This window comes from Crinia signifera, chromosome 1, assembly GCF_055691185.1.
Source record: "Crinia signifera chromosome 1, ASM5569118v1, whole genome shotgun sequence".
In the NCBI taxonomy this organism is placed as follows: Eukaryota; Metazoa; Chordata; class Amphibia; order Anura; family Myobatrachidae; genus Crinia; species Crinia signifera.
In genome coordinates, this window is record NC_139217.1 from 364,748,234 (window position 1) to 364,761,536 (window position 13,303).

The window sequence follows — 13,303 nt, forward strand, 5'->3', positions numbered from 1 at the left end:
CTTAAGTTTTGTACCTTAAACTCTCATGTAGACTATTTTATATTACACAAAAAAGGGCTTTAAGTTGGGGAGCTAAAGTGTGAGAGAGATGAGACTCAAGTATGTGCTCACGTCATTGTAACTTGGAAAACATGGATGCAGATCGTATATGCTAAGTTGCTGAAAGCAGCTCATGATATGCGATCCTTCCTGAATTATGCCAATAGCACACACACATAAATGTGTCTGCTCATGTGTGCACCTTTCCCTATACGCGTATTTGCAGACCTCCTGTGCAAATGCCTTCGGTGAGTATCAGACTCACTGTGGTGTTTGCACAGGTGGTCTGGGCGTGGCATCAGGTGAACGCACAGCATTCTATGGGGGTCTCCATGAAACAGCTGGGTGTTCCACTGGGAATGCACGCTTGGCGTTGCCTGTTCAGGGCAGGAGACTGTGTCAGTGTTCCACCCTGTCTTCGGCGATCAGTGGTGGAAATAAAAGTCGGTTCAGACCCACTTTTATTTCCGAAGGGGAGAGAACTCATTCGATGGTCGGCGACCATCAAATAAGTTCTCTCCCCTTTGGCCACATGCGAGTGGAAGTGTTCTCGTACATATAACCTTGCATTCTAGTTAGAGGATGCAGGCAGCACGAGGGGACGGGTGGGGTGGTTATTCGGCAGGGTGGAAGGCGGCGCTGACCTGTTCACTAGGCTGCGAGTATACACAGCGTAGCAATCAGGTCTAAATCAGGCCCTAAGAAGTACATCAGTGTGTGAAGAAGTTGATCAGTGTGTGAAGAAGGTGACCAGTATGTGAAAAAGTAGATCAGTGTGTAAAGAAGTAGATCAGTGTGTAAAGAAGTAGATCAGTGTGTAAAGAAGTAGATCAGTGTGTAAAGAAGTTGATCAGTGTGTGAAGAAGTAGATCAGTGTGTAAAGAAGTAGATCAGTGTGTAAAGAAGTAGATCAGTGTGTAAAGAAGTAGATCAGTGTGTAAAGAAGTAGATCAGTGTGTGAAGAAGTCGATCAGTGTGTGAAGAAGTCGATCAGTGTGTGAAGAAGTAGATCAGTGTGTGAAGAAGTAGATCAGTGTGTGAAGAAGTAGATCAGTATGTGAAGAAGTAGATCAGTGAGTGAAGGGGTCCCAACTTACATTTGCTGAGAAATGCTTCACCAGGAACAGAGATGTAAGACTCCCCTGCAGATGGGAAGCGATAGTGGGGTAAGGTCATTGCTTGAGGCACCTTCACCATGGAATAATCTGCAAAGGTCACAAAACATTAGTCATTAAATCCCACGTCACCATGTTAAATATGGTAAATTAAATGTTCAAATGGTAAAAAATATTCCAAATCCCTTTAGATCCTGTAAGAATGCGAATATTAGACCAACATTTGCTATATCAAGATGCAAAATCTTCATCTTCAGGTCAGTTATTCACTGGTGCTAAATATATATCCCCCCCCCCCCCCCGCATTGTTGAACACTAACAAAAGAAAATAAATTGGAACAGAGATGGATCCTTACATGCACATTATATATCCAGTACCAGCAATGCAGTGACTTTAGGGTACTGCTTGCTCTAAATATTCATATTCACTACAATTGAAAGGAAGGGGTTCAATGGGATGTCCTTGATTTATCCTCCTACACCAATCCCCATCTACTACAAATGCTCTGGTTATGTATTGTCACTGGTGTTTTCATAACGACCAACATTACTAAGCACTCAAAAATCTGGAATGTTCTAGAACATAAATAATTTTCTCTGCAGAGTGAACCTCTCTTTATCAACATCCCATTTACAGATACGTATCTAAAAGCTAAAACAACAAGAGGAGACTGTAAAATAAAATCCATTGCTATTGTGTGCTGTGCTGAAAATAGCGTTGTTGTTCTTATTCTCTAAATACGTCAGTAACAAATTGAATTCTGTATTTCTGGGGATTGCTTTTATAGTTGATCCTTTCAGTTACCACATGTCATTCTTTATAGTCCCTTCATTACCACTGTAACTTTGGGCAGGTAGTTATGTTCTGAGTGCTAAAGCAATGGTAAAATTAATAATGTACCACAAAGCTATTTTTCTGTTTCAGCCGACTGTTTCAGTTATTTCTTACACCAATAATAATAGAGCGTCTCAGTTGTATATATATCAAAGCAGAAAGAGATCAGCTAACACGAAGTAAAATGATAATTCCAGTACCAATATCTTTTGATAAAGCTAATATTTGCTGCCCGCACAGCCGCCCTCCACCCAGCGAACCCCCACCGGCATGCAAAAGGTTGATTTGCATAATCATCCATTGGCAGAGTTGGGTGCTGGGGAGAAATCATTTGATGATCGGCGACCATCGAATGATTTCTTCAGCACTAGCAGATCTGAGACACCTCCATGGTGTCTCATACCTGCGAGCGCCCTGTGCGGGAAGCAGGTGAGTAGCAGACATCCGCTGACATCAGCTCTCCTCCCCCAGCACCCACGTCATTGGAGAATTAACATTGGAAAGGCCAGCTTTCTCATTAGGACACATAAAACACTGGGCGCTCCCATAGGCAAATTCCTCGGCCCGCCACCCCATGCCCCCCGCTCGGACTGTGGGCACTCACAAACAGCGGCTGCACATGCGCATAAAAACCTATGCGCATGGGCAGTCGCGAATGTGTGGGGAACCAATTAAATTAGAATAACCGTAACCATAGTGTAAATGTTATGTGCAGAGAGCGTTAGATTTGGGTGGGGTGTGTTCAAACTTTATTCTAAATTGCAGTGTAAAAATTAAGCTGTTTAAAATGTGTGACCTACTGTACATGCAAAAGCAGCCAGTATTACCCTGCACAGGAAAAAATATAAATGCATTTGCTTGCCTTGCAAGGCAACATGGTTTGTTCCAAACATAAAGTAACAGGTAGCCTGAATTTACTGGCGCCTGATGGTTCGGAACCTCTTTTATTCTGGACACATCGGGTGCTGCTGGAAATTAGGATTCGGTGGTGAGTTAGGTCTAGAAAGGGCTGCGGAAGAGCTTATAAGGGCACTGGAAAAGGCTTTGAGGGTCAGCAGGAAGGTTTTGTAAGGCAGAGGGGGTCTTGGGAAACAGGGTGGGGAGTTGGGCTGCAGGGGGGTCACGTTGTGGGTACTGAGAAGCGTTGCCTGAAAGGAGAGAAGCTGCTGGGGTTGTGCTGAAGGCTGCTTAAGCTGCTAGGATGATACCACCGATGGTATGGCAAAACGTATTATCTGGCAGAGTGCTGGAACCGAGGGTGCTGTATTATCGGTGGTGTGCTTGTACAAGCTTTTTTGGTTTACTTAAATTAATCAAGACAATTATTCATTGAAAACAGGCACCCAGTACTGACCAGTATCTTTCCCCTGTACCATCATCCCCAAGATACCTGCAGAGTGGTTGCATCAACTACTGTATCCTCTGCCAAGAAGGCAACTCAAAGTGTAGTTGCATTAGGTAAGTATAGGCTACACAGAAGTGTAGGTTACCATAGCAACCACATTACACCAGTGTCAGACTGGACCAAACAGCAACAGCGGAAATCCCCAGTGAGCCCCAATGTCTGATGGCCCTACCCCCTGTGGGCCATCAGACACTTGGGCTCACGGGGGATTTCCCCTGTTGACCTTTGGTCCAGTCTGACACTGGTGTAATTTGGTTGCTATGGTAACCTACACTTCTGTGAAATTTAATTACACATTGTTACTCTACTAGAGGGTCAGTAGCACAGGAACATAAATGAACATTGGTGCTTGGTTTATTTCTATAGAAACTACACCAATAATTATTCTCCTGACAAAACTAGCTCTTGTGTGAAGATAATATTTAAAATATAGCATATTTCAAACTTAGAATACTGTTAAAATATAAAATAAAACCGTAACCAACATGTACATTGTCCCAGTGTTGATCATTTAGATAACTGAACTTTTTTTTTATTGTAAATACAGTACATGTATATGGCCACAACTAGACCTAATGCAGAGCTACTGGGCCGTAACTAGAGGGTGACCAAGACGGTTACTCAGGGCAGAGGGAAAACCATCCTGGCCATACACAAAACTACATCAGTCTTCCTGGCCTGATAATTAACGGGACTCTTCTCAGAGAAGTCACAATGCCAGGACAGCAGTTCCCTGCCAAGCATTATAAGTGATGCAGTGGTGCTCCTGTCTGTTGGTTTACCATTTCCTCCTCCTTTCCTGACCTGCATAGCACTCCAAAACAATGTGCTATTTTAGTATGCACAATATATTATACTACATTCACAGGACCATTCAATAGAGTGTGCAATCTGGTAGATTTTACTGTATAGAATATCAGTATTCAATATATATATATTTGCACTGACTTGTCACCTGCATAATGTCAGACTATAGCTGGCCATACACTAGTATGATTTGGCCACTTTTCACCCGTTTCCGATAGATCAGGCCGAGAAATCATTTAAAAAGTGGCAAAATCACATGCACGTCAGACCTCTTAATCAGATAGCCTCCTGGAAGTGGGGAATGGGATAGCATGCGATATATCCAGCTCAAGGGGGATCGGCTGCAACTTCTCCCCTCGGAAAAGTAGAAGTAATGTGTGGGGGCCAGTGGCGCACGCAGGGGGGGGGGGGTTCTGAGTACCCAGAAACCCCCCCAGGAATCTAAGGGCCCTAGACTGAAAGCTGAAGGTCCCCTCTTTCCATGGGTACAAGAATTTATAAAATCGGCCCTGGGGAACCGGAGCTATCTGACTTCAAAGCAGTGGTCCCCATCCAAGCCTGTTAATTGCTCTTCCCAGTCAGATATTTCAGGTTCTGTCTGACTTAGAGTTTTTCTGAGTATATATTTCAAAATCTAGGACTCTTCCCCTTGATGGACACTAGTGGCTTGTCTCTACTGTGCCCAGAACCAGAGATATCAGCCTTACAGCAGCTGGTTACTGCTACAGCTCCACACAACTGGTATGTAGTTTTATATTCTCGTTGGCAGATTGCTCTGCCTCCTGAACTCTGATCCCCTAGTCCCCAAATACCATTTGGTAGGTGGGATTCTCTAGTTTTTAATTCCATTCTAAGAAATCTATTTCTGGGAACTGGAGATATCTGCAGTCAAGTAAGCTGTTCTCCCACCAGAAAATTATGAATAATAAGCTCACTACTCTATACACCCCTCCTCTGCGTATTAAACATTCTCTACCACCGTGGAAGTTATGTATCAGGACCCCTTCATTCAGCCCAATGCCCCTTCTCCCACCTCATCTCACACCATCTGTGCAGTAAAGGGGAAATTAGTGGAAATTACTGATCCAGAACCTACATGCTAAGCGGTTGATATAATACCCTCTACCACCCACGGGACATCAAAGCTTCCGCTCATAGCACCCCCCACCCCTACCGCTGGAGGATAGGTAGGGGCCCCAATACATTGCTCTGCCCAGGGGTCTACACTGCTGTTATGTATATATATGTGTATATTATTATTATTAATATTATTATTTATATACATTTATATACACTGACCCGGCATATACTGGGTCACCTAAGTGTCCATCTCCATGCTTTGCTCCGCCCCTCTCTGGAAACCCCCTTCTGAAAATCCTGCGTTTCCCACTGGGGGCCATATATCCTCTGTAATGGCTGGCCAAGACTCTTTAGTGGATGGCCACACCTCTTAACTACTACCATCCCCTGGCAGGCTCTTCATGCCGTACAAGACACTATAACTTTTAATAAGATCTGACATTGCTGAATATTCGCAGGTACGAAGTTGTACTCATTATAAATATATTAAGCTTAGAAATGTACTGCTGTATTAGCAAATATACAGTATATTTTAAAGTTTACTATCCTATATATTATTTCTAGAAGGTGATTTTTGGTGACGATGCCTTTTTCTTTCTTTATACTTAAACAAAATCGATAAATGAGGTACCATTTTAAAGATTACGTTCTCTGCTTCTGACAAATTGTTACAATTGCACATTGAATTGTTTGTAAAGATATCGAGATAAAAACGTACTTTTGGACCTGGAGTTCTTTCCCTGGATGCATCGATCCAGACCAGTTTTGCTCGGCTACACAAAATGGCTACAAATGAACCGATTTTTCTTTCCTCCTACTACAAACCTCCAACCTCGCTATACAATGAATCGTATTTTATTTGCATGCAAATTTTTTGCCCAGGCCACCTAGTATTTATAATGAGTCTACTTGGAATTATACTTTAAGAACACATCATTTTCAATCCATTCTTTTTCCCACACATTACTAGAACAGTAAGTGGCACAGACATGTGTCCCCTTGTGACTGTACATCAAACATCACTTTGTACATATTTTACACTACAAAGGAAATGTCTGTATACATTTTACATTTAAAAGCAGAGAATTATTTCCATATATCCCACTAGAATATTCTTTTTTTATTGAATAATGGCCTTGTACATTCCTGTGGTAAAATAAAATCAAAAGAAGATCAAATGGTGTCACTTATAATGCATATGCATAAACAACAGCTTCCTGTGTTTGGAACTTACAAAGTTGTATTTTATCATATATTGTAAAGTTAAATATAATGATTTTATTCAGTGCAGTGGATGGTGCCAGATAAAAAGGTAGAAAGGAGAGAGAGGCAGGCCCAGGAATGTACAGTATGGGCCCCATACAGTAAACTGACCCTGCAATTGCCCAGCAGACCTAACCCCCGCCAGGGCTGCCGCTGCTCAGCGTTGTGCATGCACCGCCTGCACAGTGGCACTTAATGCCTTGATGCATTGCAATAGTCAAAGCGAGAGATTCGAAAAGCAGATTTCTGTAAGCTATAAAGCAGCATATCCAGTGGGGGGTGCAGCAGGAGTAACCCAGCTGAAAATTTGCTCCTAATTGGCTCCATAAATGTGGTAGTTAATATGGGACACAGACTTGGTATGAACAATCAGAATTCAATATTTATGTATTTATAAATGAGTCCAGACCATGCACTGAATTAGCCATGATGCCAGCAGGCTATATGCTCTGTAATGGTTGGCCAAGCCTCTTTGGCGGCTGGTCATGCCTCTTAAGCACTTCCCCTGGTGACCGCTTAATTTCCTAGTAAGTTCAATGCTGCAATGATCCAACATCATGACCATGGCTTGGGATGTTTCTACAGAAGAGCTGGCTGCAAGGCCAGAAAGTCTATGTAGTAACACTCAGACCCCTAGCTCTCTCCTCCCAGGCCTCGCAAGGGTCCCCTGTGAAGCCACAGATTCACGAAAATCATGAATCTGCGTGCAGCCACAGACCTTTCTACAGGTGTGAATCAGGGCTGGGGTTCATTCATTGTGGCCATGGATTTTTTTGCATGTATGCTTTATGGGGATAAAGCTTAGTATTAGTGTTTATGACATGGGTCCTCAAACTGCGGCCCTCCAGATGTTTTGATACTACAAATCCCATCATGCCTTGTCACAGTTTTGCTATAAGGGAGTGTTAAAACTGTGGCAAGGCATGCTGGGATTTGTAGTTTCACAACATCTGGAGGGCCGCAGTTTGAGGACTCATGGTTTATGATAACAGTTTTTCAGGTACTGTATAGATTTTTTATGTATTGAGTATAAGTGTTTGTTGATGTATACTGGATTACGGTCAGATGTTAAAACTTAATTTTGTTGTCCTGTCATGGAGCAATGACAATAAACGAATCTGAATCTAAAATCATACAGCAAATAAATATTCTAAACTTAGGTGAGCCGTGATAAAGGAGGAGTTTTCTCTTTTTTTTGTGCTTTTGATTTTTCTTTTAAATGTAGCATATGTTGTTAAAAAAAATTGGGGATGTAATCCTTATTTAAGTAATTGTGGGCAGAGGCATGCACATCAATCCCTATGCATTCCTGAAGGCCAAATTTCTAGAGCCACAGAGTATATATCCCAGATATATTTCAAGCTTATTAGTTTTCAATAGTGCCAGGAATGGCTTTAGTTCTAAAGAGTTACCTGCTACTGCCGATCTGCCTTCCAGCCTTACAATCACAGATGGGGTTTCCAAGAGGTTTGTAGCCATTTGTACCATTACTTTATCGACTGTGTCGATGAGCCCTCCAACATCAGGGTGAGCCTGCAAAAAAAATGAGAAACCCTAGTTTTTATTGTGGTCTTTGAAGCCATAACAACTATTTGCATACATCATTGGTATTGATAAGCGGAACTGCAACACAGCAAATGGATTTCAGAAATTCCACTCTAGAAGTGAAATGGGGAGACCGACAAGATGTATTAACATCTTGTCTGCCGAAGCGGGGGAGTGCTAACTCCCCCTCCGGCGATGTCCCCTCCTGGAGATAGCGCATCAGTTAACACTGATGCGCTGTCTCCTTTCCCCCGGCTGGCTGCACTGGGCATGTACGGGATCTCGCTGCTCATGCGAGATCCCCAGCGCAGCCCAGACCTAACAGCAGGGACAGCGCTGTCCCTGCTGTTTAGATAGGGCTTCGCCAGCCTGCTGCTAGCAAAGAAAAAAGCAGCAGTGGGCGGAACGGTCAGCGATGCTGGCCGTTCATACATTCGGCCTGCTATCATTTAGATAGCATCGCCGATATGGACAGGGGCCACCCCTGTCCATTACCGCACGCTGGCGCCGTCATACATAGGGGAGAAGCAGTATCAGTGCACATAACGTGCGCTGATACTCTTCTCCCCCATATCGTCTGATCATACATCTGCCCCAGTATGTCAATTAAAGAGTAAAAAGCTGTAAGAACAGATTACATTTTCTACCGCAGCCATCTCGATGATTCAGCCCTAAGCTGACACTGCAGTAAATTTCTTTCAAATTATTTAGACATCTTAAAGCTGGAAGCAATTTTAGCGCATAACAGTACTGAGGGGTAGATTTATTAATGTGGCCATAAGGTTCTTTATGTGCGCAGGTTCGCTTCCCCGCTTTATCGTGGTGAAGCTCCCCTGCAATTTGCCCAAATGTATGAACAGAGTGGCCTTTGTTATGGGATTGCGTTATCTCCTGCTCCTGGGGATACGCTGCCTCCCATAACGTACGTGCGCTGCCGTCCGCCTGTCTTATCTGCGCATGCGCCGGATATTTTTTCTCGCAATACGTTACCGGTGCATTTTTCCATGTTAGGCGCCGCTTGTTGGTCTCTGGCGGCTTCAGATTAAAACTGCGCATGCTCCGGGTACACAGCATCCCAGCATCCCCTGCGAACATTACCCGGCGCATGCTCAGTTTTAATCTAAAGCCGCCGGAGACCAAAAAGTGACGCTAACATTATACAACATGAGACCCGCTTCGCCAGATCATTCTGGCGTAAAGGACACGAGCGCAGAGACGCACGGAGGGAGATAAAGAAGTTTCATAAATTGGGAAGGACTCTTAAGGGCTGTACTTATACTAGTACATGCGCTACGTCGCCGCCCCCCCACCGCCAGTGTTACAGTACCGGCACAGCGGGTTTAATAGATGAGGGGAAGCGCTATCCTCTGCTTTAGTGCAGGCAGATAGCGCATATGCCCCACAGCGCCGGATGATAAATCTACCCCTAAGGTACTGTAGCTTCTACTTCTTTATGTCCAACCCTGACAGCTCTCTGTTTATCCTCATAAAGTTGTCGCCATATTAATGTCTTTGGGACTGACTTTTGGGTTTGAGAACAATGTTAACACAGGAAATTATCCATACCTCCCAACTGTCCCGATTTTCACACATTTTTGGGGACTTTAACGCGTCCCACCTGGGGCTGACAGTGTCCTATGTTGGGGGGGGGGGGGGCAGCTGGGAGGTGCCTGTCACTGAGCAGCATGAAAAGGCGTACAACTTCTATTCACTGAGAATGAGGGGCTGGGGGCATGACCCGCCTGAATCTCTTTACATTTACTATTTTTCTCAGTCATACAGCTTATCCTCCCCTCCCCCCAGCTACAGTTAGCTCCCCCTTTTCTTCTCTCAATTCTTTACTTTAGTTTTTTTGTTTTCCTCTCCTCCCATTCTCCTCATTGTACGTTTTATTTCTCCTTGAAGTTATTTTTGCCAATAAGTTCCCCAACTTTTGGTGACATAATTTGTCCTATTTCCTCCCGCCTTGATGCATGATGTTTTTGATTTATCTTGTCATCTATTTTTTTGTTTTGACTAACTCTGTTAATTTTGTTTGATATCTGAATAAAATGATATGATTAAATAAAACAGTAAAAAATAATTGCATAATCAATAATAACTATAAACAAATATAGATTATTTTATTCCAAAAGAGTACTGGGGAATTCTAAAAATAACTTAGGGTTATTTTGGTTCACTCCTTCTGACAAATTCCTTCTTAGATGGACAAAACCATGTGCACTGCAGGTAGGGCAGATGTTACTTGTGCAGCGAGAGTTAGATTTGGGTGGGGTTTTACTTCAAAGTGAGATCTATATTGCAGTATAAAAATAAAGCAGTCCGTATTTTTACAGAAATAAAATAACTCACCCAAATCTAATTCTCTTTGCACATTTTTTACATCTGCTCCCCTGCAGTGCACATTGTTTTGTCCATCTAAGAAGGAATTTGTCAGAAAGAGTGAACCAAAATAACCCCCGTAGTGCTAACTTTGTTTTAATATATATTTTTTTTTTTAAGCAAACTAAATAAAACAGCCACAGAAAAAATGAACGAATAACAGGACTGACAATAGCACAAATAACCTAATAGGTTGCCTCCTACAGTCTTACAAAAGTCTATGCAACATACTTACTGAGGGTACATCATCCCAGGAAGGTAAGGAAAGCACCTCTTCTAATGTTTTCAGGAAAGCCTACAAATGTATAATATAATTATGTGGATTATTGTAATTCATATTTAAGACAAATGTTTCCCAGCAAATTCTCAAGCAAAACATACGCCTTGCAGGGAATCCATGCATCCTCAGCATTTAACTTCTTGTTTTATGCCTACTTAGTTTATAGGTATTATTACTTAACAGATTAATTATAATGGGAATATACATGGGAATGATACACTGCTTCAATTAGGCCCTAACATAGGCCAATGAATCTACCATTAGATGCAGTGACATTTCAGTGCAGTTCTGCAGAATCCTCTGTGCTCACAGATAAATCTTTTACAAAAGCAAATGCACAACTCTGCAAATTGTAAGAACTCATTTCTTATGTCGCATTAGAGCTTCTTTAGCCTTGTAATACTTAAACAGAATTTGGAAGTGTCTTCAAAGTTTGCTACTCATGTGTTGACCAGAGATAGTTTATTATATTTGATAAATGCTCCAATTTTGTCTATCTGTAAATACCCAGTTTGTTGTATCACCGTCTCCAATTGTAAAGCGCAACAGAATATGCTGCTGATACTGCTGCTGCTATATACTGTAAGAAACTGGTCATAAATAAATAAATGCAGAACATAAACGAAATGTTTAAATAAAGGTAATATTGTGTATCATTTTGTTGTAAAGGTGCACATACACGGTAGGATAGCATTGTGCGATGCGCGCTCCCTCAGGCACCTCATTACACAGTACAAAAAGTATATGCTGCACATACTTTTTGTACTGCCCTCGGATCGCATCGCACGCAAATCGCATGCAAAACGCATGCGTTGCGATCAGTGTTCCCTCTTAGCTGTGCGCACGTGCGCGCGCACACAACTCGACGAGTGTGCGCACAGACATTACAACAGAGCGCACAAAGCAGCAGTGGTCCCTTTTTGCAGTTGTGGACTCAATTAATGTGTGTTTCACCCATTAACTACATTGTGTGCTGTGTTTTGAATGTTTAAATGTTTAATATAATTTTGAAGTAAAGTTAACACAAATGCTGAATGTCATTTTCCAGTTATATATAAGTGACGCACAAATATTTTGATTTCCTTCCAAAGTTGCACAGCCAAAATCTTTTGCCGCACACAGCCTTCATAAAATTAGAGGGAACATTGGTTGCGATGCAATCCAGCCCATAACGGGTGCGATCATCGCACCGTGTATGGGCACCTTAAGTGTTTATGTTTAGATGTGTTTACAAATATATTCAGGAAAAAAAGAAGACATGGAATCGGATGGTAAATCCTGTTCTCTCCATGGCACAAAAAGCATGTGCAGTCTGTACTCTTTGCAGTAGATCGCATTGCATCTAGTACAAAAAGCATGCTGCTGTGGCACATCGCTCCGTGTATGGGCACCATTAGCTTTGCAGGAATAAGGAACCTGTTGGGTGCTACCCAGACACCCCCTGAGTCTAAACATATATTTAGACACAGTGGGGTAAATTTACAAAGATGGGAGTTCTGTTGAAGATGGGATTTTGCCCTTAGCAACCAATCAGATTCTCTCTTATAAATAAGCAGTAGATCTGATTGGTTGCTGTGGGCAACATCCCATCTTCAAGAGAACCCTTATCTTAGTAAGCTTCAAAAAGTGATAAAGTGGAGAGTAATAAACAACCAGCCAATCAGCTCCTACCTGTCATTTTACAAACCCAGCCTGTAACATGGAAGGTAGGAGCTGATTGGATGGCTGTTTATCACTCTGCACTTTATCACTTTTGAAGCTTTTTTTTTTTAATTCAGTATTTCTTTATTGAAAAAGATTTTTTCTTTTTTTTTTCCCATTAAAATTTGCATATATAACATTTACAATATATAAAACATTGGACACTTTACAAACATCTTCATAGATCTAGTATTCCAGCACATTTTTTACATATATATTTTCTTTCTGAGAATTCATCACAAATTGACACTTTTTATTTAATTTGTATCTAGGCATATCTATTACTTGTCTGCTTGCAATTACCCCCCCGGCCCCCCCCCCCCCCCTCCCTCCCTAATCCCTTGGGCTTTTTACAATTTATATTATAGAATAGCGAATTATTGGCAATGTTAGTCCTTAAATCTACACCGTGTCTGATCCTCTTTTTTTTTTTTTTTCAAAAATTATATTAAAGTGCAATAATATTTCGATTTCAACCATTTATCCCACTTCTTCAAAAATTTACTCAGCTTATCCTTATTATTAAAGTGCATATGTTTTTCGTGTATAATAGTGTCGTTCACCAATTTAATCCATTCTGCTTTTTTCGGGCAATCATTTGCCATCCATTTTCTTGCCATTAAAACCTTGACAAGTGTAATCAAACATTCAATCATATCTCCCTCCATCCCTCTTAGGTGGTTCGTTTTTATACCCAAAATACATAGCCTACAGTCTATATCCTGTTCTCTACAGCCTATTTCCTTTAATATATCTATTACCTCCTTCCAAAGTTTTTTTATTGCGTTGCATTGCCAAATCATATGAAAAAACGTTCCAGGGCTGTTCTTACATTTAGGGCATAGGGCACT

At 41.9% G+C, this 13,303-nt stretch overlaps 1 protein-coding gene across 4 annotated transcripts in view; it reads right to left on the reverse strand.

The window, feature by feature from the left end:
• The window catches only part of ADGRD1 (adhesion G protein-coupled receptor D1), a 417,296-nt gene that overhangs the window by 336,986 nt on the left and 67,007 nt on the right, over positions 1–13,303 (reverse strand). For all 4 annotated transcript variants that reach the window (XM_083150233.1, XM_083150230.1, XM_083150227.1 and 1 more), the window contains 3 exons: positions 10,707–10,766; positions 7,957–8,077; positions 1,137–1,244 (listed from right to left, as the gene is read on the reverse strand). In XM_083150233.1, coding sequence (XP_083006359.1) covers positions 1,137–1,244; positions 7,957–8,077; positions 10,707–10,766 — 289 coding nt within the window. The remainder of the gene's footprint in view (positions 1–1,136; positions 1,245–7,956; positions 8,078–10,706; positions 10,767–13,303) is intronic.